The sequence below is a fragment of the Thamnophis sirtalis genome, unplaced genomic scaffold (assembly GCF_051295495.1).
Source record: "Thamnophis sirtalis isolate CommonGarterSnake01/CBP01778 unplaced genomic scaffold, rThaSir2_p1.2 scaffold_7, whole genome shotgun sequence".
Taxonomy (NCBI): Eukaryota; Metazoa; Chordata; class Lepidosauria; order Squamata; family Natricidae; genus Thamnophis; species Thamnophis sirtalis.
Window position 1 is genome coordinate 14755557 of NW_028261387.1, and position 27685 is coordinate 14783241.

Genomic DNA, 27685 nt, shown 5'->3' on the forward strand with positions numbered 1-27685 from the left:
AGCCAGCATTCGCCTGAGCATTCCCCAGCATTCGCTGGCTGGGGAATTCTGGGAGTTGAAGTCCGGACATCTTCAAGTTGCCAAGGTTGAGAAACACTGCTCTAGATTTGGGGCAGTGGCTATGACACTCATCAGATCCCACCCACCTTCTCTCTGGTTGATGTCTTTGGATGTTGGAGTCGAGTTGGAAACCTCCATACGCCATGAGGAGTTTCACCTATATTGATTTAGTTGAATGTCCTTTTCCATTGTTCCTTGAAAGAATCCCATCCAAGTCATCCCAACAGCAAAATTAAAATGAAAAATTAATCTGTTTTTATGTCTGTAAGCTATTTCTTAATTATTTAAATATGTTTTAAGATAATCAGATGGTCATTTAATAGCAATCAGCTACCTTTTCCTGGAACCCTGCCAGGCTTAGTTGGTGTTGATTTAAAAGATTAAGCAGAAGAATACTGATGAGTATTTTTGGATGGAAGACCATGACAAAATATCGTCTAAGACAGTGTTTCTCAACCTTGGCAACTTGAAGATGTCCGGACTTCAACTCCCAGAATTCCCCAGCCAGCATTCGCGAATGCTGGCTGGGGAATTCTGGGAGTTGAAGTCCGGACATCTTCAAGTTGCCAAGGTTGAGAAACACTGGTCTAAGAGCTATAGGCTCAATTGGGAAATAAAAACAATTTTTTTTTGAGAAAAAGAAAATGGCAAGCCACTTCTGTATTATTGCTAACACAGGAGACATTACTGTCCACCAAATTACCAGGAATCAAGTGTGATGTGAAGCAGATTTTATTAATTTATTTAAAATAATCCTGTCTGATGAACATTTTGGAAAAGGCTTGGGCATTAGCTCTGTTTAACCTTCAGAGTCTAATAACTTTAATAAACATTGTATGCGTTTTATTGGAACCACTTTGCTTTGGGGAAGTGGGGAAACCACAGTGGTAGCCAGGATTATTACACGACTTTTAAGAAATTTTTCAAATTGCGATTTTCAAAGGTTCTTAGCCACCCTGACCAAATGTTGTGACTTTTTAAAAAAAAAACAAGCAGCAGCGGCATTCATAATAATAGCGCCCATTTCGTGTTTTGTTTGGGGTTTTTTTAGGTAGAGAGAAGCACGGTCCAATGAGAGGGCCTCCAACGATTGCAATGGCGCTTTCCTCACGGCCACCGAACAGCGACCGGACTTCGCGCGGGACAAAACCGAACGCGGCGGCGGCGGCGGCGGCGGCGGCGGCCTCAACTTCCCCCCCCCCCCCTTAGCGGCCGCGGCGAGCGCGCCAAACCTCGGCCGGCCCCGCGCCACCCGCGTGCCTTCTCTCGCGCTTTGTCTTTTCCGCTCGGCGGCGGCGGCGGGGAAGAGAAGCGCGCGGGACTGGAGGCAGCGCGAGCTCCTTTCGAGATGGGTTTGATGATGTAATCGCAAGTCAGTGAGCGATGAAATTCAACACCCGAGCCGCGGTGGGGAGGATTTGCTTTGCTTTGGGGTTGGCTGCTCGCTCCGCTCCAAAGCCAGAAGCTCTCGCCTTTCAGCGCCGAATCCCTGCGCTTATTGCCACTCAGGACGCTGCAAAGAGCAATCTGAAATCTCCTCGCCGCACCGCCACCGCCACCGCCACCCTCCCCCGCCTCACCTCGCCCCCTTGCTAAGCCTTTAGTCTTCTGGAGGTGCTGCCTCTTCCCCAGTTCCGACGGCTCTTCCTTTGCTGCCTGCCTTCCATCGCCAAGGTCTCCTCGCTGACGGATCTCCCCAAGTCCAATTGCAAGCAAGTCGAGCGCAGCAACTTTTGTAAACGAATAAACAAACAAAGGCAATCTTCTCCAAACCACAAAGGCACACACAGACACACACACACAGGACGTTCTTTTCCGAGCCACGCGTGAACTTCCCTCTCCCGTGGAGTGTAAGCTATGTGGAAGAAACGCTAAAAGGGAAGCGGGCGCTGGGCAAAAGCCAAAAAGAAGCGACTCCCAGGTTCCGGAGGTCGTTTTCATGGACAGTACTTGAACCCTAAGAGGTCCGGGAGAGTTGGCTTCTGATTTCGGTTAGAACTTCGCTGCTCGGACAAATGCAGACAAATGCATTTAGGAGCTCAAAGGACAAGGAGTGGAAGCATCTCTCCCACGGCACAAACGTGAGTAGAAGAAAGGACGCCGGAGGGAGGGACGGGGTGGCGAGGGGGCCGAAGCAGTCGGCGAAGGGGGCGGCTTGCTGCCTGAAGACCCTGTGCTGCGCCCGTCTTGTCAGTGTCTGGAGTCTATGCGAGCCACTTGCCTATGGATGAGTCGCTTTGGGTTCAAAATCAAGGGGATTAATAAGACTATCACTATCCATGGGACATAGTTACCTGGGAATAAGGACCACTGTATTCACAGCAGGTTTTTTGGAGTCTAAAGGATGGCAGTAGAAATAATACCCCCCTCCACATCTGTGACTGTTTCATGATTATCATCATCATGATCATAATAATGATCATGATGATGATGATGATGATGAACATCATCATCATCTCTTTTGATATCTATTTTCTAATAAGCTGACCCAGCTTTTCCCAAGGCAGCGCCCTTTACATGTGCTGGATGGCTTACAGAGCTCATCATCTCCAGCGAGTGGAGCACATCTGGAGGGCATCTGGTTGGGGAAAGCTGGGCTATCCTGTTCGTTGATGTTTCAAACAATCATGTGGCGGAAAAGGAAGAGGGAAAAGTTGGCTGGCTGGCTTCCCAATCCTGCATAAGATGGAAAGAGTCCCAGGCTGTAAATGAGGAGGTGTGCTTATCTACAGAGATAGGATGAGGGAGAAGAGTTGGAGATTACTGGATTTGTTTAAGAAAATTAAAGTTTTTGCATTTCTTTTAATTTTTTTCCCAGTTTTGCTTTCCAATGTGAGATGTTGAAAAATGTTGCTTTGATCTGGATATTAACTATGGGATAGATTGATAATTCATTTTAATAAATTATAATCCAGACCCTAAAAAAGAACAGTATCTTAGATTACATACTATATCTGTAGTTTTCAAGAACCTTTGATGGTGGTTGTTGTTGTTATTATTACTATTACTATTGGTAGTATTAGTTGTTATTAGTATTAGTATTAGTATTAGTATTAGTATTAGTATTAGTATTAGTATTAGTATTAGTATTAGTATTAGTATTAGTATTAGTATTAGTATTAGTATTAGTAGTGTAGTAGTAGTAGTAGTAGTAGTAGTAGTAGTAGTAACAACAACTTTGGTGTTTTATTCAATGTTACTTAATATAACAAGTCATGATGGAAGTCCTTCACTGTCAGCACACTTATATGTTCATGCAATTGTTCTTACCAATTATTCAAGCTCAGTAAAATTTAACATTATTTTTGTGAGTTTTCTTACTTTTGAATTTCTAGTAGAAGAGTCTCCATTAAGACAAAAACTGTTTGGTTCTTGTATTGTCCTTCTAGTTAATAAAAGGTCTTCTGAGGTAAGGAGATGGGCTCTATCTTAGCTGCATCTCTTAAGCTGCAGATTCTTGGGGACACCCTTAAGATCTATTGAAAATACTAATTCTTTGTAAGGGTTTTTCCCTTCAACAGGAAGACTCTCTTTGTGCATGTTTTTAGAGAGACGAAACCTTTTGATTTTTAAGTAGATTTAACTGCATGCTAGGGAATGCTGCTTGCAAGACTTTGGTATGCACAAAATTTCCTTTCAGCTTGTCTAAAATAAACATTTTCATAGGTGATTTGTAAATATTAAATAGCCCCCAGGCATGAACATGGTATCATAGCATTTATTTTCCCAACTTTGCAGCCCTGTTTGTGTAAGAAAGAAAAAGTTTCCGAAGATTATTGTTTATAGATATGAAAGGCAAGAGGGAAATGAATTGGAACTTTTCTCTAAACTCACATTGTCCCTCCCATTTTGTAGGTAGATGCTGTTTTCAGTGGTGAGGTTGCCAAATTATAACTATAGTTTTTTTCCCTCTAGTTCTTCAGTCATTACCTTTTTCTTCCCTGAAGCCAACAGAAGCAAAGAAGCATTTATAATTACTTGCAGCGGGTTGATATGTTGGCGTGATTTCAAGCATAAAACTCCAGGTGATTTTTGGGGGGAAGCAGTTTGATTTATCCTAGGCTTTCCCTTTGTTTTTGTTTAGGAAATGAACTGTTTCTATTGGCTAGACAATTTTTTTTAATATAGTACAGCAGTCTTTTAGGCTTGCTCTCTATAAGTAAATATTTTAGCATGCTAGGTAATCTTTCCATGGATAAGCGAAACAGCAATGTGACTCTTCTGTCAAGAGCTGTAAGCTGTAAGGCTGATTTCTTTCCTTTGTACCTCTCTGGTTTGAATTAATCTGTATATGTCAGATGTGTGTCATATACAGATGTGCTTTTAAGTTCTAGTTTTTATTGAGGTACTAAACCTGTTTGTGCAGTGACATTTTAGTTGCAGGTGAGTATTCACACGGCTAACATTTTTTTGATCCAGGATAAAAGACACCCTGTGTATTAAAAAGCAGTAGGTCAGGGGAAAAAACAAAATTATCTCATTGGTACCTATTTTTTTATGTCCTAACCTTTCCAAGGTTGTTTTATTGAATGTCCATATCAGAATTTTTTTTTGGTTAAATTCAAGCATTTTGACATTTTGACATTATCAATATGGAAATGTCATCACATCCGTTTCAGATAGGGAAACAGATTCTCATTGGTCTCCATAGATGATAACTACATGACAATCACTGGTATCAATCATTGGTATAGTAGATATGGTCAGGTGAACCTCCTTATATTTAAAAATCACAAGAGAGGCAATTGTAGAACAAGTTAGCCAGAGAAGATGCATCTTCCAACTACGCATTTAGAAGTCCAGGAAAAGGAAGTTAGTCTGGGAAGTTAGTGGACTTGGTGTGTGTGGAGAACCTGTGCTAATCATGTGTGGGAAAATTACACAAACATGAAATACAAATATGTTGGGAAGGTTTTCATACTTATTCAATGTGTGGTTGCTGTTTCTGAACTTTCCTAACATGATAACTGTAAACCTTCATTTTCAGTACTGCTAACCTGCTTTGACACTATCTCCCATACCAGAACTAGCTCAAGGGTATGAAATAACTACTATTACGTGCATAGAGACTGTGGAGATTACAGAGGTGGGTTGTTCCCAGTTCGGCCCGGATTGGGCAAACTGGTAGTAGCAGTGGCAGGATGCTCTGCACACCCGCCTGGATGCTTCTGCGCATGCGCACGCGAACCGGTAGTGAAAAAAAATCGAAACCCACCGCTGGGAGACTAGCAATTAATTCATACAGGACATCTTATAACAGTGCAATATTCTTTATCATATGGTTGCCTGAGGGGCATATATTGTAAGTTATGACATACCCAGAGTTTTCTACCTTTCTAATATGTTCTGATGTCTATCACTTGAAGCAACAGCCTAATCGTAAGACTGTCCGTGTTCTAAATGTTGGTTTTTGTTCAGTGGAAGTAACGATAAATTTAATCAAAAGATACAGTAGGTCTATCACTGGTAAAATTAAACCAGGGATACTTTTTTCCCTTCTCAAAAAGATATGCATCTATGAGTTGGATATCACATAGAAAATGATACTTCAATTAGGCACCGGTGCAATTGCCTAAGTACCATATATTATATGAAAAATTAGGCATTACGGCTGAATGCATACACTCCTGAAAGTTAGTCTGGCTGACACTGCCTCTTTGATGAGAAAAATTGTATGATTCATTCATTTCAAAATCTATGCAAAACATATGCTAAAAGCGTGTAATACCCTTTTTATTCTGCTTTGGGAAAATATTCATATCATATTAGCCTTTAACCATTAAAAAACCAAGTCTGAAGATCAGAAAGTATTCCATTATTGACCGATAAGGGAATTGAAGGAAGTATAGTGCATATATAGCAATAGCAATAGCAGTTAGACTTATATACCGCTTCATAGGGCTTTCAGCCATCTCTAAGCGGTTTACAGAGTCAGCATATCGCCCCCACAGTCTGGGTCCTCATTTCACCCACCTCGGAAGGATGGAAGGCTGAGTCAACCTTGAGCTGGTGAGATTAGAACCGCCGAACTGCAGATAACAGTCAGCTGAAGTGGCCCGTAGTACTGCACCCTAACCACTGCGCCACCTCGGCTCTTGTATATAGTGCTAAGGTATTTGGGATCCTTTTTTGGGTATTGTATGTTTGTATGTATTTGAATGCTGATTCACCATCTTGCTTTCTGCCTTATCTATTTTATGTTGTATTTTTATTCTGTCTTATTTACACTGGGATCTGTCTGGGTTGACTGGTGCCTAAATAAATAAATAAAACTACTGGATATTTTGCTTATGGAAAATGATTTTCATTTGCTTAGCATCTATTTTCTCTGATTATAAATACTCTAATCATGCCTTCTCACAATGATGCAGAGGTGGGTTCCTACCAGTTCGCATCTATTCGGTAGAACCGGTTCGTCAAATCTACCGAACCGGTTAGAAGAGGTTCCACCAGTGGACCCGGAAAGCAGGCCACACCTACAGAAGAGGTTCCAAATTTTTTTGAAACCCACCACTGACACACACGCGCGCGCGCACACACACACACACACACACACACACACACACACACACACACACAGAGACAGACAGACAGACTGACAGAGAGAGAGAGAGAAAGAGAAAGTAAGGAAGAAATAAATAAATAAAAAAATAAAAACAAAAGAGTGAGAGATGAAAGAAAAAAAGAAAAAAGGGGCAGAGAGACAAAAGGAAGGAAAGAGAGAGAGAGAGAGAGAGAGAGAGAGAAAACACATGGCCGGCAAGCCACTCCCACCAGGTCACATGGCTGGCAAGCCACTCCCACAAAGGAGGCCACACCCACAGAGTAGGTTCCAAAAATTTTTGAAACCCACCACTGCTATGATGATACACTAATGTGTATCAGGCCCTGCACTTGCATATAAAATTGCTTACTTCCACTAATTTCAGTGGAACTAATATACTAATAAAAAGCACATGTGTAATGTGCTCCGTCTTAACCTCTTTTTCTATTAGTGAGTTAATGAAAGAAACACTTGGGGGCATTTTTATTTTTATTGTTACCCATAAAACAATGTAAACAGGATGAGCTCCCTTCCCCTCTAGACTTGTGTGACTGTTGGCTATTTTAAATGCTTGTCTTGTACTTTTGTGTTCCCTCTCCCCCTTTGGGTTGTTCGCCGCCCTGAGTCCCGCCGGGAATAGGGCGGCATATAAATAAAACAAATCTCAATCTCTATCTCACCTCACAATATATTTGCATCACAGCACTACCTCGTGATTGGTGTTGTAGGTCACTTAGATAATTTTTATCTTCTATACCCTATCTGTTCTAGCTCTTTTAAACTGTAATTCAGAAACTGGAATTTGGAAGGGATAACTATAAAGTTTTACATTATGTATTAGAGTGGGAGTGAAACAGTGTGTGAAAACAAATGCTAGCTTTTTTTCAGTTTCAAATAGGAATTCTTCCCAAGGTTTGTTCCAATTATTCTTTGAATATATTGCTACTCACTTGTCATGTGAGAGAGTATGTAAACATAGCCAACAGATGTTACAAGCATTAAGGTTGGAGAATTTACTTCAAACACTTGTCTACTCTTATCCCACAATCCTGGCAAAAAATGTTTACATAGTGTTTCCATGAATCCAGTGTAAAATGTAAGGCTAATTTTCTTCTGCAGAAAATCTCCCAGAGAGCTTCCAGCCATGTGAAGCATTTGGTTTTTTAAGAAATTCCCTGTCTACCTTTTCCTGCTATTATCTTGAGAAACTTAGGATTTTCATTTTTCTTTAAGACAAAACATATATCTCGCATAGCACTTGCAAGATGAAGCTTGTATATTTTGTACAATATACTATTATTTTAAAATGCAATTTTTGTGCTTGGAACTTAAGAGAACTATTCTAGAGTCAGTAGATATGACCATCTGCTTACTTATCAAGTAGCTGTGGGTGGATTTACTTATCATTTATCTTTTCACACTGTTTCCTCATTCTCTTGATAGTGTCTTTGATAGTTTCCTGGCTAGTTTGAGGACTTGTAAATTGAGTCCAGATGAAGGAAAATATTTTGAAATGGGTGTAAAAAAGAACGAGGGGAAAGAAGCCATAAGCATTTTTCAGAACCGCAAAATCAGTGCCAGAATGAAATGTAACTTTTAAGGTGTTGCTTTTTAGCTGCTGCAAACAGTGTACCGATTCCTAGCACACCTTTCCTTGCTGAAATACCTTGTAACTCCAAAGCGCTAGCCTGTGATAAACATTACATGTCTTGACATGGGGAGAAATATTGTCTGAAAACTCTTATGAAGATCTGCATTGGGAAGGGTACACTTACATTCCCATAAACATTTTGCTCCAGTGTTTGTTTCTTCCATTTGTCTTTTTCGGTTTTATATATACAAAGCGAAAAAGCCCACAAAATCCTACATCATTCGTATAATAAGCAATGTTAGACTTCTTTATTAATATCTTGTCATATGATTCAGTGCTGCACCTTGAGCATGCTTCTAATAATTGGCTGAACCTGTCGCTGTCTTTGCGAAAGAAAAGGGAAAGAGGAGATTGTGAGTTCTGATCATGAAAGTCAGCTGACTTTGAACCAGTCACTCTCTTTCAGCCCAATTCATCTCACAGAATAGTTGTTATCAGGCGTGGGTTTCAATTTTTTTTTACTACCGGTTCAGTGGGTGTGGCTAGATGGGGGCATGTGACTGAGTGGCCATGGCCAACTTGACATCACTCACGCACACTCAGTCACATGACCCCCTTACCAAGCCATGCCCACCAAAACAATGGCGAAAAGTCTTGATGGGGGGGGGGGCCTCCAGCCTCGCCGGAGCTAAGGGAGCGCCTACAAACTACCCAGTAAGGAAAATAAGTTTTCATCTTCCCCGGCCCCCAGGAACACTCTGCAGGCTTCAGCAGGGCTGGTAGAAGGCAAAAATACCCCAATTTTTGCAAAAATGGGGGCATTTTTCCCTTCCTCCAGCCCTGGTGAAGCCTGCCAAGTGCTTCTGGAGGCTGGGGGAAGGCAAGAACGCCTCAGTTTTTTGCCAAAAACTTCCCATGTCTGGGACCTCTCTGGGACTGGCATGCGCACACCATTAAAGAAGGGGGAAATTACATTTTTTTAAAATGAAGATTGTTCTGCACATGTGCAGAACAGCAAATAAAGATGATGGCGCCCGGATATAACTGGTACAGTCACGTGTCCGGCCGCGTTACCACCTATTCGGCCGAACCGGTCTGAACCGATAGGAACCCACCTCTGGTTGTTATGGGGGAAACAGGAGTATTAGATATGTTTGACACCCTGAATTATTTATAAAAATAATAAAGGAAGGATAAATAATCTAAAAAAAAAAGATATGCACATGTTTAGTAATCATGGAACAATGATAAGAGCCAAGGTGGCGCAGTGGTTAAATGCAGCACTGCAGGCTACTGCTAGATCAGCAGGTCAGCGGTTCAAATCTCACCGGCTCAGGGTTGACTCAGCCTTCCATCCTTCCGAGGTGGGTAAAATGAGGACCCAGATTGTTGGGGGCAATATGCTGACTCTCTGTAAACCGCTTAGAGAGGCCTGAAAGGCCTATGAAGCGGTATATAAGTCTACTGCTAAAAAAATGTCTTTGTTGAATTAATAGGTGGTTTACAACTTAGACATATGACATGTAGATGCCAAAATGATTTTCTGTTGACATTTATGTATTACTCCGATGTGTGTGCTCATGTGAAACAAACTCAAGCAAAAACTACATGGTTTCTCAGTTTACTTCTGGGATTATTGTGAATGACAGACCTCAGCCCCATTCACAACTGGCCAGACAGCAGCAGACACAGAGAAATGGAGGAATAAATAAAGAGAAATGTTTCTTCCTCACATAGATACCGAATGATACTGCAGCCTCTTTTGAGCTAGAGGGGTGGGGTGGAGTGAGGAAGAGCTATAGACACAGGCCAAGAAAAAGACCGAGATTTTTTTCAGTATTCGGAAGCCTCCAAATTAACTTGCTGGAATCCCCAGGAAGCAGGAAATTCAGGAATAATACAGACAATGGGAATAACTCAGGCAATAGTTATTTCTGAAAAGATAGGAATGTTGTATTAATGTTAATCTTCATCTTGCTATCCTGTATGAGTCTCTCCAGTTTGTGTGCTTTAGTGTTTATAAATAACAGATTAAATAAATAAATAAATAAATCAGATTAAATAATTTCTTGTTACGACTGTCCTGTGATGTGGAATATTTGTAGTCCAACTCTAGGCTCTTTACATTAAGTTGCTCTGTAGCCATCTTGTGGTTTGCTTGGAGCACTGCACTTTACATAAGATTTGTTTCTTTTTAATCCACTTAGAAGGTTCTGTTTTATTGAAGCAACTCTACATCTTTCTTCTTCCACAGGGCGGGGCTATGTTTGCATTATAATAATGTAGCAGCAGATTGAGGTTTTGTTTAGCAATCTACTTACGAAAGACCGGGACTCGAGACCACGAAGGTGCGAGAGAAACAGCTTTAATGATGCATCGAGTTCAGCGTGTTCACACACCAAACTCTGAACTGCCTGGGCTCTGCCCAGGATGCTACTTTTATGCCGTGTTCCACACTGTGCATTCTCAAGGTGTTTCCATACACGAGACAAACATGACATTTTGAAAAGGAGAAGTTCATTTTGGAATGTTACAAACAGAGAAGTACATAGGAAAAATACAAAAAGAGAAGTTCCTATAATGTCTTAAGCTATCGGCCGTTTCACCTCTGTTCTATCTTACACCCACGCCTGGCTTCCTGTGCCCCTCCTTTACTCCTCCGTAATATTTGTAAGACTTATGAGGAAGTTTTAGAAGTCAAGAAGTCAGAAAGTCAGAAGTTAAAAGTCAAGGCCAGAGCCCTAGAGTGAAATGTCAAGCTAATATAAATTTATAAAGTCCATTCTATTAAGACCACCTAACCTGGCCAATCACTGGTGGGTTTACCTGTGCACCCCCTCCTGCCTCAATAACAATTTATCTTTTATTTAAAAATGTATGATTTTTTAAATCTCTTCTGTAATTGATTTATCTTCCACGGAAGGGCTGAAACTTGTTTCGTCCTCAGCATTATAGGAAGTGCCCCTATAGAAATTACTTCTTTGAAGTTTCTACCTTTTAATCACCAAAAAGGCAGAATAGGAGGTGAGAGCCTTATTTCTCTAATATAACAAGGTTAGAGGAAGGATGCCGGCTGAGACACTCAGGGAAAATAGGAGATGGTAGGTGGAAAAACCAAATTGCTAAAGTGGGACACAGGGACAAGGGGTGAAAATCTATAAGTTTTCTTAGATAGGAGTTTTGAGATTTAACAGCCATCTAGCTTTTGGGATGTCAGTTTTCCTACAGAGCAACAACATGTATCCTAAAGGGGAGCCCGGAATTTTTTTCTCCTTTGAGAAAGGCATCTAATTTGGGACAGGTAAGTGGGCAATTCTCTCCCTCCCCCTTTTCTCCTTATCTTCTTTTTTTAAAACAGAGACTTCCATGCCCCCAAATTATATTCACTTCTTCAGTAGGACAGCTAGATTTATTTAAGGAGCACGGTTTTTCCTGTATTCTGTTGAAAAGCATGAAAACATGCTTTTTTGTCCAAACAGATGAAGGCATTTCATAGTGTCAGATTCTGAGAGTACAATATTGTATCTGAGACTGTGGAAGCTGGCACACAGTTTAATTATATTGGATTTAATATATTAAGAATCTAAGCCTAGATAGAATGAAAAACTGTAAGTAAACAAAGAAGAAGGGAAGAATGGCATCCTACTACCTTAAATGAATGTAACTGGAATTAAAGAGACCGAGGGAAGAAAGAAGGAACAGGCCTAACAATTAGAAAGAGGGAACTTAAAGAGTGGAAGGGCTTCACTTGCAACCAGTTCAACTATTTTTAGAAGTTCCTATGAAAAGATACACGTTTCCAAAGTACAAAGAGGACGACGTCCCACTTGTCCCTCTTCTTGAGTGGAAAGGCTTCACTTGCAACCAGTCCAAATATTTTTAGAAGTTCCTATGAAAATATACAAGTTTCCAAAGTACAAAGAGGCCGACAGTCCTTGTCCCACTTCTTGGATAACTTGAAAAACAATTAACATGGTTACACGATAGGGGAAGAACAGTATATGGCAGCAAAGAGAGCACACATAGTTCTTTTAGGGGCACGGAACAAAGGAATAAGATCTACACATCAATTCCAAGCAAATCCATGAGGTGGAAGGGCAGGTACCTTAAGAAGCAAAGGAAGAATCTATGCGCCTTTCATGTGGTCCTTTTACAATAGAACACCACAGAAATATATCCTCTGGGGAAAAGAGTTCTTGTAGGGGACAGTTGTCAGGAGCAAAACATAAGAGAGCAAGAGAAATAACTGCGCTTGTCCAGTATCTATAAAAAGATAGAAGGCAACTCATCCCCAGCAAGCTCAAAACTGATGTGTCATATATATTTATTTGCAAGCCTCATAGAAAACTAATTGTGCTCAGCAAGTTTCACCGATGCATCTTCAACTTGTCATATGACTCCCAAGTGGACACAAAAAGAGTAAGGCAACATTTTCTGGATTGGATGTGGCAGGAATATGAACAAATATATAAGTGGCACAGTGGTTAGAACACAGTACTGCAGGCTACTTCTGCTGACTGCTGGCTACTAGCAGTTTGGTAGTTCGAGTCTCACCATTTCAAAGTTGACTCAGCCTTCCATCCTTCCAAGGTTGGTAAAATGAAGACCCAGATTGCTGGGGGCAATATGCTGACTCTGTAAACCTCTTAGAGAGGGTTGTAAAATACTGTGAAGCGGTGTATAAGTCTAAGTGCTATTGCTGTTACTATCTTGTAATAATTGCCAGTGACTGGGGGACTACAAGGATAGATCCTTGGAATCTATCCTTGATAGATCATGGAAATCCCAATGCAGAGAATGGCAGTAGACATTCTGGGACATACTCAACTCAAGACAACTTGTGGTAAATAGTAGATGTTGATTCTTGTGTGATATGCCACTTGATGGCCTGATGCTCTAAGCTATATTGAAGCTAAAGGTATCTGTCAGGCTCTAATCAATCTTTTTCCTGGGCTTGGTTGGCCATGAAGGTCTTGATAGATGTAGCAACTGCTTTCTGGTAAGTCAGAAATTGTGAGCATCTTATTTTAGTCATCTGCTATCAGCAAGCTATTGATTTAGTGGACACCTTCCATAGAATTGTGTTATGATTAAAACATGTATATAAGAATACTCCAACAATTGCAACTTGGTATTATCATGTAGTTTGGGGTTTCCATCTTTTGAACTTTTGTGTATGGTAGAGATTCTGTTGCAAATTATCTGTTACCACTGGATGGGAGAACAAGGAACTAAACATCTTTGTAGGGCATCTACAGAACACCCTAAGAAAGAGTACTCAATACAATTAAGTACTTTCATTCTGAAAAGGAAGTCTGATATAATTTGCATGCCAGAGAATACACCTTTGAGCCAGGAGATCAAATATTCGTCCTCAGACTAGTGTCCATCAACAGCAGGAAGGGTCCTTATCTATTAAAGAAAATGTGGGGCAGTTGATCCATGACATGAAGTTTTCAAGAACAAGTCTGAAACCTAGATTATAGCATGTGAAAATATTCAGGCCTGTCACTCCAGGAAGTCAGTGTTGTTTAATGTCACCGTGGACAATAAGGGAATTCCCAATTATATCCATTTGGGAATTTGCCAGAGGAGAAAATCCTCCCTGATACTAAAACAAAAGGACAGTGCTTGGATGTTATGTCAGACCTATGCTGACCTCTTCGTAACATAGCCAGAGCATTTTAATCTGGCTTGAACCCCAAGATGGAGGGAAAAATATGCTTCTGTATGGATTATAGGAAACTAAATAAGAAAACAGTGATAAATTCAAACTTTGTATGGTATGCTGAAGTATAACCTAAGCAATCATTTTAAAGAAATGTGTAAAATGAATGTAGCCCTTTTAGCTCAGATTATATATAAACCTGGAAAAATTGGCTAATTAAATATTATGGGGTTTGTATTTTGTACTATGATAACTAAAGTGTTCGTTTTAAAATCCTTATCCAACTTGAGATATTATCTAAAATATTGTCTTTTGCCATCTCAGCCTGCCAGTCAACTGAGATTATCTGAGCTTCCATCCACATGATATTTTATTTAGTGGCTTCCAACTATCTTCCATTTCTCCATTTATGACGGTATTAAAAATATATATATATATTTTTTAAAAGTCATCAAATAATAATAATAATATATGATACCAGACAACAAGTGTTGCTTCTGTGAAGCTTAAGAAACAGTGAATCACCTGGATAGCTGCTGCAAGAAGTTTGCACAGACTGACTATAAACAATGGGATGATAAAGTAGCAACAATGGTGCATTGGAGGATCTGCAAGAAATATCATTTGTGTGCAAGGGAGAACTGGTGGGACGATAAAATAGAGACAATCATAGAGAATTAAAAAGTTAAATTTCTCTGGGACTTTAAAATTCAAACAGACAGGCATCTGTCACATAACACCCTGGACTTAACACTTGTGGACAAGGGGGACAAAGAAAGTGGCTAGTGAAAGAGGCAACCACTGGAGACAGCAGAATAGAAAAACTGGAAAAGATAGCAAAATACAAAGACCTGCAAATAGAAATAGAACAGCCATGGCAAAAGAAAGCAAAGGTTGTACCAATAGTAATAAGTGCCTTGAGTTCAATCCCAAACATCTGGAGCAATACTTGAACACCATCGGCATTGGCATACTATTCATCATCAGTCAATTGCAAAAGACAGCTTTATTTGGAACATATTGCCTTCTGCGACAATACCTCTAATACCATCAAAAATCCACATTTGCCTATCCCATGGAGGGAATCTGTTAGTGGATAAAATGCCAAATCCTGGCTGAACATCTGGCTGACTGTGGAACGAAAAATAATATATATTCTTGCTGGCATTTAAATACTCCCTTTCATTTTTTTCATATTCTCTAAAAATCCCCCTTGCTTAGACGAAAAATATGATTTTTACTTGTATTCTTTGAATTTTCCCCTCTTCTCTGATGTTAATATTAGTTGGATATGTTTACGTTTGTTTATATGTAGGCAGCATAAGATTTTCTTCTCAGTGCAAAAGATATAGGATATCTTTGTGTGCTTAACAATAAATCTACTCATGGTTTATTTGTGAAAGTGCCAGATGTTTACAAAAGCTTGTGGTCATTACCACAATACACAATGATAATATTTATATACCTACAGTATATGAACAGAAAACTAAGCAACCCTATTATCTTAGTGAGACACTACAAATGCCTGCTAAATCCACAATATGCCTATAGAAAATTGGCATTAAGGTTCACTATTCCTATGTTCTTGTTTGTGGCAAGCCTTCAGATGAAGCATTTGGACATGTGTTGGATTAGTTTAGGTTTAGTGTGGATATTTTCTGTCCTGTTGGATTCCTTTTAAAGGAAGGAAAAAAGATTATAATCTATGCATTTCTTGCTGATGCTCTTCGACTATTTGAGGCCAGCATCATTTTGATGTATTAACAAGTACACTCTAGATTTTCCTCTGCAATTTACATAGGATAGGTCTTTTTTGTTGTTGTAGTAGTTTTATTCCTGGATATGAAGAAATTAATAATATGATAGACTGCAAAAATGTCCATTGGCAGAAAAGGATTTATTTATTTTGAGTAAGCATGCAAAGGATTGTGTTCCTAATACCCATCCACTGATAAATGTAAAAACTACTACGCATTCCAGACTTACTTTAATCATAGATGAATATTATAGCTGCTCTAGCATGACAGTAGTTAATGCTAACCAGATTCATTTATAACCAATGTTTGCAAATCCGCTTCACATCTGCTTTCAAGCTATAGTGATGAGGTCAATTCTGAGATTAAGTATAGTCTACCATTATGTCTTGTTTAAACTTTTTTTCAAGTCGGAGTGCTTTGCTACCGTATCATTTGTTGTGGGAGATGTTCAGATAAACATGGAAATAAAAATTAAGTAGTTATAGGTATTTTGATAGTGAAGATATCAATGAAATGTAATTTCTTCAGTGGTACAAATTTACCCCCTAGCCATGAATTGTAACCATGCACCTTGCTTCTAGGCACATTTAACTGCAAAAAACTAGGATCTTAGAGCATTAGATTTTAAGGGATAAATGCATGGAAACATCTGGGAGATGTCAGTCTACTCATAAGAAGTACTCCGCTGTATTAGGCTGATGCCTTGTGTAGCAAGCATTCTTCCTAGAGGGGACAGCCACGTTCTGGAGGAAAAATGAAATTCATTGCGACAAAGAAAATATAAAATACCTTTGAACTGTTGCGGAAATCTGGACTATCACCCATCAAATGACAGATAAACATCTAATGAATCAAGAGGTTGACTATAATGTATAGTATCTAATAGATTCAAAGGGTTATCTGATGTGGTGACATATTTTAAACATGGCCATTCATCCTTAGCAATAAAATACAGCAGTGGTGTCAAACTCAATTTTATTGAGGGCCACATCAGGGTTGTGTTTGACCTTGGGGCTGGGGTGGGCGTGGCTAGAATGGGCATGGCCAGTTCAACATCACTCATGTTGGAGGCACCTGTGGTGAGACAAGCACTCTGCCAGCGAAAACAGAGCTTGAGAGGGCCAAACGCAGCCCTCCCGAGTTCCATTTTCACTGGCAGAGGCATTGTGGGCTGGTCCTTCGCTTTTCCAGGGCGGCCCAGTGGGCCAGATCTAAGCACCCTGTGGGCCAGATCTGCCCCCTGGTCCTTGAGTTTGATAGTCCTGCAATACAGTATTGTACTGTACTATATATTATATTCAATGCTATGCTGTGCTGTGCTATGTTATACTAATACTGTACTGTACTATACTGTACTATACTATACTATACTATACTATACTATACTATACTATACTATACTATACAAAAAATTTTTTACAGCCCTATAATCCCTTAATTCAGGGTAGAGTTGGGGGCCTTCTTGATTCCTACTTAGAATTTGTGCCCTGATAGAGCAACATCTACTGCTGCCTAGGATTGAACTCTCAAACTTCCAAGTGGGAGGCAACTCTCTTCATCACTAAGCCACCATGCCTATTGTCAGCCCTGGAACCATTTTCCCCCTTGGCACCTTAGGGGCTGCCGCAGTGAAGAAAGTCAAGCTGCGGGAACAGGAGGGAGGGACGAGATAGCTGGGGGATTGTATTCATAATAAAATTATTTATCCTGAGAACCAAGAGTTTTCCCACCAAAAGTGCAAAAAGATGGGGTCTAAGATTGAGTGACCCTTGGACTGTGACCTGATTGGACCATGTGATGGAGTGCATGAACAGGGGAGGGAAAACTCTATTATTAGTTAGGGGGAAACCCGAGGGGGGGTGAGAATCTGGTTTCCCCAGATGTGCCAATATGATACGTGCTTACCTTGGAGTTTTGATTCTGTTGAGCTTGTTATTTGGAATCATGACACATATTGCATTGCATTGTATTATATTGGGATGTGTAAAGTCTAATGAAATTTCTGTCTTTTATAGGAAGACCCTTATCCTTCTTACACTATGTATAGCTGTGGGTTGTGTGCAAAGACAGCAAGAAGGTAAGAAACATTTCTTGCAAAACATTTTGAATGATCTATTAAGAGAAGGGTATAGTTTTGATTTTGTTAGTATTACCTTGAAATGTTTTTGACTGACCATTTATCCAAATCAGACAGAGTTGAAATGGATGCAGAAGTTGAAAGAAACCAGTTTAGAAATGTTGACCTTTTTGAGATTATTCACAGTTGCTTCCCATGGAATTACATATTTGGGGAAAAACTGTAAAAAAAGAACTCCTGCATTACTTACTTCGATTTTCCAAATGTGAGTGTTTGGTGGAACATAGTAAAAATTGAAGCTGTACTTTTGGAGACTTTCCAAGATAACCTAGCATGCTTATTAAACACTTATTCAGAATTTTATTTTTAAGGCCCATCAAAAGCAGTTCTATTTTTAAATTTTACTTCCTTTTATTATGTTTTAATGTGCTGAAGACAGTTGAAAAACATGTTTATGTTACGTTACTGTTTGTATTTAGACTACTGAAAAATGGATAGATGCTTACTGTGGGAAGTTAAATTGGGAACGTAGCAATTATAGGCTCCATTATATCCATTTTATGACCTATGTGTCTGGACTCTTCCATTTCATTGCTCTCGCCAATGTTGGAAAATTTTCAAAATGGAATCTTTATTTATGTTATTAATTTAAATAATTTATATGATTGCCCTCCTCTTAACAGTGACTATGGGTAATATACAACAGTGACTTTTGGAGGAGACTTGGAGCTACAATGTCTGATTTTGTGAAGTTCATGATCTCAGCTTCCTCTTCATGAGGAACAAGATATGGTATCTTAATATATTTTCATCCCAGTTATAGATAGAAACATTTAGTTTAGGAGTTGAAAGGACTTTACTTTTCCAAGCCATTTCCTTCTTCTTCAGAACTTAAGAAACAGAACAAATACTTCTCAGAGTTAGCTATAGAAAATTTAAGATTTGAAAAGAAATTTATGACATTCTGAAACACTTTGGATGTCAATTTACTTATAAGTAGGAATTCTTTTTGCATCATTTTTTTACTATTATGCAGAAAATATTTTTTTGTTGTCATCAAATGTAAGTTTCATAGGTTTGTTATACTTATTTATTTAAAACATTTGTATATATCCATTCACATAATAAACTTTTATTAATCTTGCTCTTTCTCCAAGAAGCCCAAGGAAATGTTTACGTGGCATTTTCTTCTATCTTATTGTAGAAGAAGGAATGGCAACCCCTGGGGGTGGAGTTAAAGCAGGGATCAGCCTAGAACTGTGATGGCGAACCTATGGCATGTGTGCCACAGGTGGCATGCAGACCCCTCTCTGCGGGCACACCAAAGTCGCCCCAGCCCAGCTCCACCGCCCATGAGCATGTGCGTATATGTCTCCTGCCGGCCAGCTGGTCTTCGGTTCTCTGTCGCGCATGCACGAGAGCAGGGCACATGCAGAGGGTGTGCATGCACAAGGGGTGGAGCACATGCATGGGGGGGGCACTCGCATTGCATTTTGAGGGCTTGTGCAGTGCCCCAGTGCCCTGTTTTGGCTTCCAGGTTGGGGGAGGAGGTGTTCAAGGCCCAAAACGGGGCACATGGGAGGGTTCTTGTGCACATTGCATTATGGGTGTGGGCACATGCACGCTTTCAGCCCATGATGACAAAAAGGTTAGCCATCACTGGCCTAGAAATCTCTATATAGCCACAAGCAGACTAGGTCCAATCCCCCTTGAATTCCATGAACCCTTATACAACTCCAAGCAGGTGCTAATCACTAATTGAGAAAATTCCTGCCCCAGGCTGTTTAGCAATAAATGAGTTTAATTGGACCTTCATGTGTGGATTTGATCTTTTGTACCCTACACTTGCTTTCCAACAACCCTACAAAGTGAGTTAGCTTGAGAGATTAATGCATTCACATACTGCGCTAAAGTATCATGTATTTGGTTTTGGATGAGCATAATTTGAAAGGAGCAAAATGTACTCAATGACCTTCATTTTCAGGCCTATTGACTTTGGAGTTAACTGGATCCTCTTCTAAGGATTTTCTTCATAGTTGCAGATCATGAATACGTATACTCAGAAGATTTATCTGGTCCCCAAAGAGCTGTTTTTGGATTCGGGTATAAACAATAAATTTGTTTAGTTAAGAAAAAAAGTTGGAGCAGTGTTGCTTACTTTATGCTTGTAGTGGAACTCTTATTTAAGAAGTCTAAATGCAAAGCCCAAATATAGGTCTAGTTCAATAGTTTATTGGAGCCTTTCTGTTATATATTTACTTTTTGAGCATTAGATGTATATATGATAAATTCAAACAGTTATTGCTTACCCCAAGCATTGAGATGAGATAATCTAAATACTTGTGTTGTCTGACTTGTCTGTCAATATCAGCTTCTCTTCAGCTTCTTAGAACAGAAACTCACTTAAAATATAGACTAAATTGAAGACATGTGGTATCTACGGGGGGAAAAAGTTTGTTGGCTTTTCTAACTATGCTTCCTTGGCAATGATGTGTCAGAGGGATAAAACACAGCACAGTTACCCTTATCCCCCACACTGTAAGAAAATGATTAATGAAGTCTGAAAGCAAACAGGGAAGAAAGCATTAGTCTTCTGAAGTTGAAACAAGTCATTTTCAAGACGACAAACCATAAATATTTGTTGCAAATCTCCTTTAAGTTTTTTTTGGTTCTTTTTAATGTAAAGAGTAAATGAAGTCAGATGCCAACATCTGTGCAGAGAAAAGAAAAAGAATAGATCCTTAATGGATTATTTTTTTTAAAAAAAGTCAAAGCACCTGGACTGGATTATATGTTCTAAAAGCATCTATTTTTTTAAGCATCTTCTAAGAGAATTATTATAGAGAGCCGGTTTGATGTAGTGGTTTAGTCACCAGACTAGAAACTGGGATACGGTGAATTCTGGTCCTGCCTTAGGCATAAAGTGTTACCTTGGGCCAGTCACTTTCTCTCAGCCTTAGGAAGTGGGTGATAAATAAACCAGTTTTGAAATCTTGCCAATGAAACCACTGATACTTAGTCGAGGCAGTTGCCAGGAGTCAACATTGACTCAATGGCACAAAAAAAACAAAACAAAAACAGTGTTATATTTAGGGAGGAAATTTTGAGAAGGCATTAATGTGTGGTTATAACTTTCTAGCTGTAAATTTAGGTTGTGAAAGCTGGTTAAAAAGAAGTATACAATTGTTACGGTACCAAGCTTCTACAGAATTCTGATGTTACAGGTTAATTTATTTACTACTACCATACTAATCGTATAGTCAAGGCTATGGTTTTCCCAGTTGCAATGTATGGCTGTGAAAGTTGGACCATATGAAAGGCTGAGCGCCAAAGAATTGAGGCCTTTGAACTATGGTGCTGGAGAAGACTCCTGCAACTCCCTTGGACTGCAAGGCGATCAAACCAGTCAGTCCTAGAGGAAATCAACCCTGTCTGCTCATTAGAAGGGCTGATCCTGAAGATGAAACGCCAATACTTTGGCCACCTAATGAGAAGGAAGGACTCACTGGAGAAGAGCCTAATGCTGGGAAAGATTGAGGGCAAAAGAAGAAGGGAACGACAGAGAATGAGGTGGCTGGAAGGAGTCACCAAAGCAGTAGGCGTGAGCTTAAATGGACACTAGAGGATGGTAGAGGACAGGAAGACCTGGAGGAACGTTGTCCATGAGATTGTGATGGATCGTACATGACTTCACAACTAACCACCAATCATACTAATAAAAAACAACAACAAGATAACCTCCTTGTCTAACCCACATTCCATTTTTTTCACAGCACTGAGTAAAATAAAGTAAAAAAGTGCTTATTTTTCCACTCAGAAATTCCCTGTCTAGTGATTTTTCCTCAAAACTCTGAAAATCCTGTGAGAGATTCCTTTCTTTTTTGCATTCAGTCATGTCCAATTCCAAACATTGTCTGGACAAGTCCCTGCAATTTGGCAAGATTTTTCTGAAGCATTTTGCCGTTGTCTCCTTCCTAGGGCAAAGGGAAAATGACAACACAAGGTCATCCTAATGGGCTTTGTGCCTAAGACAGGGCTAGAATTTACAGTCTCCTGGCTCCTAATGGCTTAACATCAAATTGGCTTTCTATGAGAAATATAGGCCCCGCTGAAAAATATGAAGCTAAAACATTATTGTGTTTGTTAGATTCCAGACTTTATTTCTAATCTTTTTTTCCACGCCATAAGGGGAAAAATGACACTTTGAATTACAGCATGACCAGTTCTGTGCAATTTTCACAAATTAAGGCTTAAATAAATTTATTTTATGCCTAAATATCCCAAGGAATTGGAAAATATATAATGCGATGTCCCCATTCAAATGATACGTCTTCCGTTGCCTCTGAATACAGTAAGATGGCTCTTTGTCAATTGTGAAATACACCCCTAAGTATTATTTAACAGCCTCTTAATAGAAAAGCATGTAACTAATTTTCAGAAGAGGTAAGTACATCATTATAATTCCAAAAGTGTAAGGGATTTGTGTGAATATATATGAGTATGTCTGTTTATACGCACACTAGAAAAGGAGACAAAAATGTGTCAGTAGTACTCAGTACTTAACATTTGCTGGTAATATTTTTGGTAAACAGAAGGAAGTCAACTTCAGAAATTAGACTGAATTTTTTGGAAAAGTCTGTGGAAATCCTTCTGTTTATTCAGTTTTGGCTTTTGCTTCAACTTGTATTAATGCTGATGAATAATTGGTTTTTCATAATTTTAGTCTAATATGCTAAAATGCTATGTTCTGGGGTTCCTGGCCTGAGCCCAAGAAGTAATTTTGCAAATTATTTTTCAGGCTAAAATGTTGATTGATTCTATGAATTATTATTAAACTACCATAACTCATAGAATTGGATGCTAGGACTTAATGTGGTTTTAATAAGTAGCTTTGCATAATTTCTGGGACTTCTTCACAGCCTCCCTATCCTGTGTACATTTTAATGTATCTGAACAAACCAGGCAGTTCCATGTATGCCAATGAGACTTGGACTGTATACAGGAGGCACATTAGGCAATTGAACCACTTCCACATGACCTGCCTCCGTAGAATACTGAGGATCCAGTGGCAGGATAAGGTGCCAGACAAAGAAGTCTTCTCCAGAGCAGGCCTGCCATCAATTCACACCCTGCTGATGAAAGCCCAGACACACTGGGAAGGCCATGTTGCAAGGATGCCAGACCATGGCATCCCCAAACAGCTCCTCTATGGTAAGCTGTCTCAAGGAAAGTGATCACAAAGGAAGCGATACAAAGACATGTTGAAAGCCTCCTTCAAGTCCCTGGAAATTGACACCATCTCCTGGGAAACCCTGGCACAAGATCGTTCAACATGGCCCACGCTGATCCACCAAGGATGCCAGACATCTGAGGGCAGAGGAACAACCATAGAACAAGAGAAACGAGCACTCCGCAAAGCTAGAGCTGCAAATGTTGAAACAATTGTGCTCACACATTTCTGCCCGACATGTGGCAGAACATTTCATGCCCGTATACTATAGACCTTACCAGTTACCTGCGGAGACATCGTGGACAACCTACAACCTGTTAGATGTCAAGGTCCTCTTCAAACACGATGGATGAACAGCATCACCATAACTCATAGGATTGGATACTAGGTCTTAATGTGGTTTTAATAAGTAGCTTTACATAATTTCAGAGACTTCTTCACAGCCTCCTTATTCTTTATACGTTTTAATGCATCAGAACAAACCAGGCATGAAAATAGCATTTCCACTCACTGGGACTGAATAATCCAAAGTTTTTCAACCTTGGCAAGTTTAAACCTTGGCCGTCTTGGGACTCAGGAATTCTGGGAGTTGAAGTCCACCCATCTTAAACTTGCAAAGGTTGAGTAATTCAGTAATTATTCATTCCCTAAAGTTCAAATAATTATTCATTCCTTAAAAAGTTGTTTGGAGGATACTTTAAAGTTAAGAATGAGTTAGGCAAAAATGCAGGAGTTTGTACCGGTGGTTTTTCTTCTTCTTCCTGTTAAAAGTTCACTTTAAAGGTACTCTTTAAAGGGGCTCTGTGATTAGGGGAAAAAAATCTGTGCAGTGAAAAGACTCCTGAAGAAAAAAAGATGTGGTTGAGAAAGAGCTCTACTTCCTTTCCCTGCTCACCTTGTACTTTAAAAAATTGACTACTTCCTTTTAAGATTTAGATTTAGATTTATTTTATTTGTATGCCGCCCTTCTCCGGGAGGGACTCAGGGCGGCGAACAACTCAAAAGGGGAAAAGGGGAACATAAAACACAGTACAAGTAGTTAGAATAGCCAAGAATCACACAACCACACAGGTCGAGAGGGGAGGGGAACTCATCAACCCCAGGCCTGCCGGCACAGCCAGGTTTTAACGGCTTTTCGGAAGGCCTGGAGAGAGGTGAGGGTCCGAATCTCTGTGGGGAGTTCGTTCCAGAGGGCCAGAGCTGCCACAGAGAAGGCCCTCCCCCGGGTAGTAGCCAGGTGGCATTGGCTGGTAGACAGAACCCGGAGGAGGCCGACCCTGTGTGATCTAATGGGTCTTTGGGAGGTAATTGGCAGCAGGCGGTCTCTCAGGTACCCAGGTCCAATACCATGAAGGGCTTTATAAGTTACGACTAGCACTTTGAAGCGTATCCGGAGACTGATCGGTACCCAGTGCAGCTCACGGAGGATAGATGTAACGTGGGTGTACCGAGGTGCACCCACAATCGCTCGCGCGGCTGCGTTCTGGACGAGTTGAAGTTTCCGAATACTCTTCAAGGGCTGCCCCATGTAGATTGTATCCAGCTTCCGTTGTCATTCTATATGAAAGGAGGGAGACATCTGAGATTTTCGGTGATGGGCACTTTCCTATCACAGTATTTCTACTTCCTGATCTCTCTAAAACATTTTCAAGTCAAGCTGATGTCTGAACATAAGAATGGAAGGAGAAAAACACACACCTTGGAATGCAGGTTGTGATAAAGACTTCCTACCAATGAGGGACAGAAATGTGATGATCAGAGAACTACCAAGAAGCAGTCCATCTAGAAGCAGATCTGAGGCTTTTCAAGGGCAAAAATAAATAAATAAATAAAAATCATTACAATTATTTTGTATAGGGAGTGATTTTGAAGCTGGTATTAGATCTACTGTAACAATACCAGGACAGTTGATATCATGAAAACGGACATATTCAGAGCTAATTTTGATCTTCCACAAGATCTGCCTAAGTCCTGTAGTTTAGCAACATTCCTCTGCTATATGAAGCATGACAACATAACTTATTTTTCCTTAGAGTTAGGTGAGAGAGGAATCACAACCCCCTTTGTTTTTATAATATGCAATTCTTTTTGCTTTCCATTGCAGGCTCAGCATGTCTCACATACATTGAATCTTATATTTGCTTAGTCTAATTGCTTGGAGTAGAAGGAGTAAATACATTTTATTTTCATTTGATAAGTATAGAGTGTATTCAATCTTTGAAATTAAGTCACTTGTATTTAATTTTTTGACACATGTCTATTTAGAACTTGTGCCTGTTAAACTTTTTAGTTTTAAACATATATGCATCACAAAGGAAAAATACTTTGCTTGGCATTGGCTTTAATTAACATTTTAATAACTGAAAATAACGAAGTTTGAATTTTATTTAGTTTGCTTTGGAGAGATAGACAAATCTATTTTTCTGGAAACATCTTAAATTTGCTACTGGTATAAAGAAAGAGACATCAGTGTTTATTTTGTGAAGAATCCTTAAAACTTCAAAATGTAAAATATACATATTCATTTTTCACATAATCACACATTTTTCTAAGATGTATTGTTAGCAATGTTAAAAATATGTCAAAATTATTGTTGGTTACTATTTGTTCAAATTTAATCTTTTATTATCAATGTACTGCCTAAATTCCTATTTACCAAACATAGTTTTTATCAATAAGGAAGTTTGATAAAAGTATTGCTAGGAAGCTAGCAACTTTTACAAAATTTTTGGAAATGAATGGGCTAAGTTATCCCATTTGAAAAGTTAAAAATTAGAGGGGGAAAAATCAATGTAAATCTTGTTGGGAAGAAAATGGAATGGTTGATTGCTTCTGCTGAAATAAACTCTATAAAACCTTGTGGATTAATATTGATTCATCTTTAACACTCTTGTTTTTGCTGTAGCAGGCTTAACACAGTCTTCCTTCTGGCAGTCATTAGAGGAATTATTATCCTCATATAAAGGTCATAGTCATGGTCAGCCATCTGGAAATAACATTATAGTGGGATGCAAGCCCATGTAAGAACCTATTATCTCATTTTCTAAAGTTATGTCATACATAACTGATGAGTGTTTGTACTAGTATCTGCACAATTCTTATGTCCTATGTTGGTAGGAATCAGGCATGTTGTAGAACCACATGTGACTGATTTGCATTTTACCAAACGGTGCCATTGTGAAACTGGTGCAGCAGTTTGCAAGAATTGCTATAAACTACATGAGTGAATTTAATCAAGCACTGTTTTTCTTACCTCCTTTTCTTTCTTTTCTAGGCATAGATGTTCTCCATCGTTTAGGCCTAAGTGGGCAAGCTATGCATCATCCAACAACAGGGTCTACGATACACTTGTCACATGCTTCATCACCTCAAGGGATTCAACTAACTGCATTTGGAGTTCTTTTATCCACTCAGACGGCCATTGAAGTTCCCATCTCTCAAGTGGGAGCAGCAGCCTTCGGTTCCAATTTTGCCATACTAATTAGCTTACGCTCTTACAGCGTAAACAATGCCTTTCTTTTCAGTGTTAGGAATAAAAATAGACTCCAGTTTGGTATACAGCTGCTACCAAGGAAGATAATGGTGCACACTGGAGGGAAGCACTCTGTATACTTTGATTATCGGGTTCACGACGAGCAGTGGCACACATTTGCTATTGATGTTACAGAAAAATCGGTCTCCCTATTTACTCAATGTGGAAGGAAACACTTCAGCAAGGAGATTCTTTCCAAAGTACAGTTTGATTCACATAGCTTATTTACCTTAGGAAGAATGAACCCCCAGTCAGTCAACTTTGAAGGTGTGTTATGTCAGCTGGATATTATCCCCTCTGCACAAGCCTTGACAAACTATTGTAAATATGTGAAACTACAGTGTCGCCAAGCTGATACATACCGATCTCATACAATTTCTCCAAGCGTGGTAGACTCAAGCAAGCTGTTGGATGAAGTAGCTCAACCATTAAATAAAAGAAAAGGTACACTAAATCTTCCTATCAGTAAGTCAGCATCGGTCAAAGATCCTCAAGAATTGATGGAGACAACTTCTTCCTTGACTCCTCTTTCCTTAGGGAATATTGCTGCCTTGTCAGAACCAAATGACGAGCAAATTGTGAATGTCTCCAAAGAACATCAACATTATGTTAGCAAAAGGAAAGGGGATTCCTTGCCTCTAACAAAATTAACTTTAAATCATACAGACCCTGTGAAAGAAAATATAAAAAGAAAAGCGAATTCCAATTTGCTGTTTTCCATAAAGCAGCCTAAAGCCAAACATATGATGAAAAATACATCAAAGCCATATTTATATGAACGAATGGATACGCATCAGTTTTTAAATACAACATTGTATGAGGATTTTCATTCCGAACCTTTAATTAATCGGTTTAGCTCATGGGATGAGCATACAGTTCAGACTGATGAGATTTACAATGGAGAAGGCAACTATGAATTTGATGCAGTTTATTATGACTATGATTATGAAGAATGGGAGAGACTACTTGACATGGAAAATCTTAAGGGGTCTAAAGGAGATCCTGGACAGGTGGTAAGTGGCTTTCATTTATGGTATCTAATAAAATATAAGAATTCTACAGCCACATTACAGGGATTTACCAAGGTTATTATGATGCAGGAATTTCCTGTAATTTCAGTTTTCTATGCTAATAGTGGTAAGATGAGAAATAACCTGGGCTTTGGGTATTTTATACCAAGGAAAATTTTGTCGTAAATAGATTTCCTGGAAATTCTAGAGATATGT

The 27685-nt window shown here is 39.4% G+C and overlaps 1 protein-coding gene across 1 annotated transcript in view; it reads left to right on the forward strand.

The window, feature by feature from the left end:
* Positions 1 to 1272: 1272 nt before the first annotated feature.
* Positions 1273 to 27685, forward strand: part of COL24A1 (collagen type XXIV alpha 1 chain) — a 155693-nt gene continuing 129280 nt past the window's right edge. Inside the window, exons 1-3 of the mRNA XM_087719353.1 lie at positions 1273 to 2141; positions 17636 to 17697; positions 26202 to 27472. Of these exons, the coding sequence (XP_087575479.1) occupies positions 2086 to 2141; positions 17636 to 17697; positions 26202 to 27472 (1389 nt within the window). The 5' untranslated portion in view covers positions 1273 to 2085. The remainder of the gene's footprint in view (positions 2142 to 17635; positions 17698 to 26201; positions 27473 to 27685) is intronic.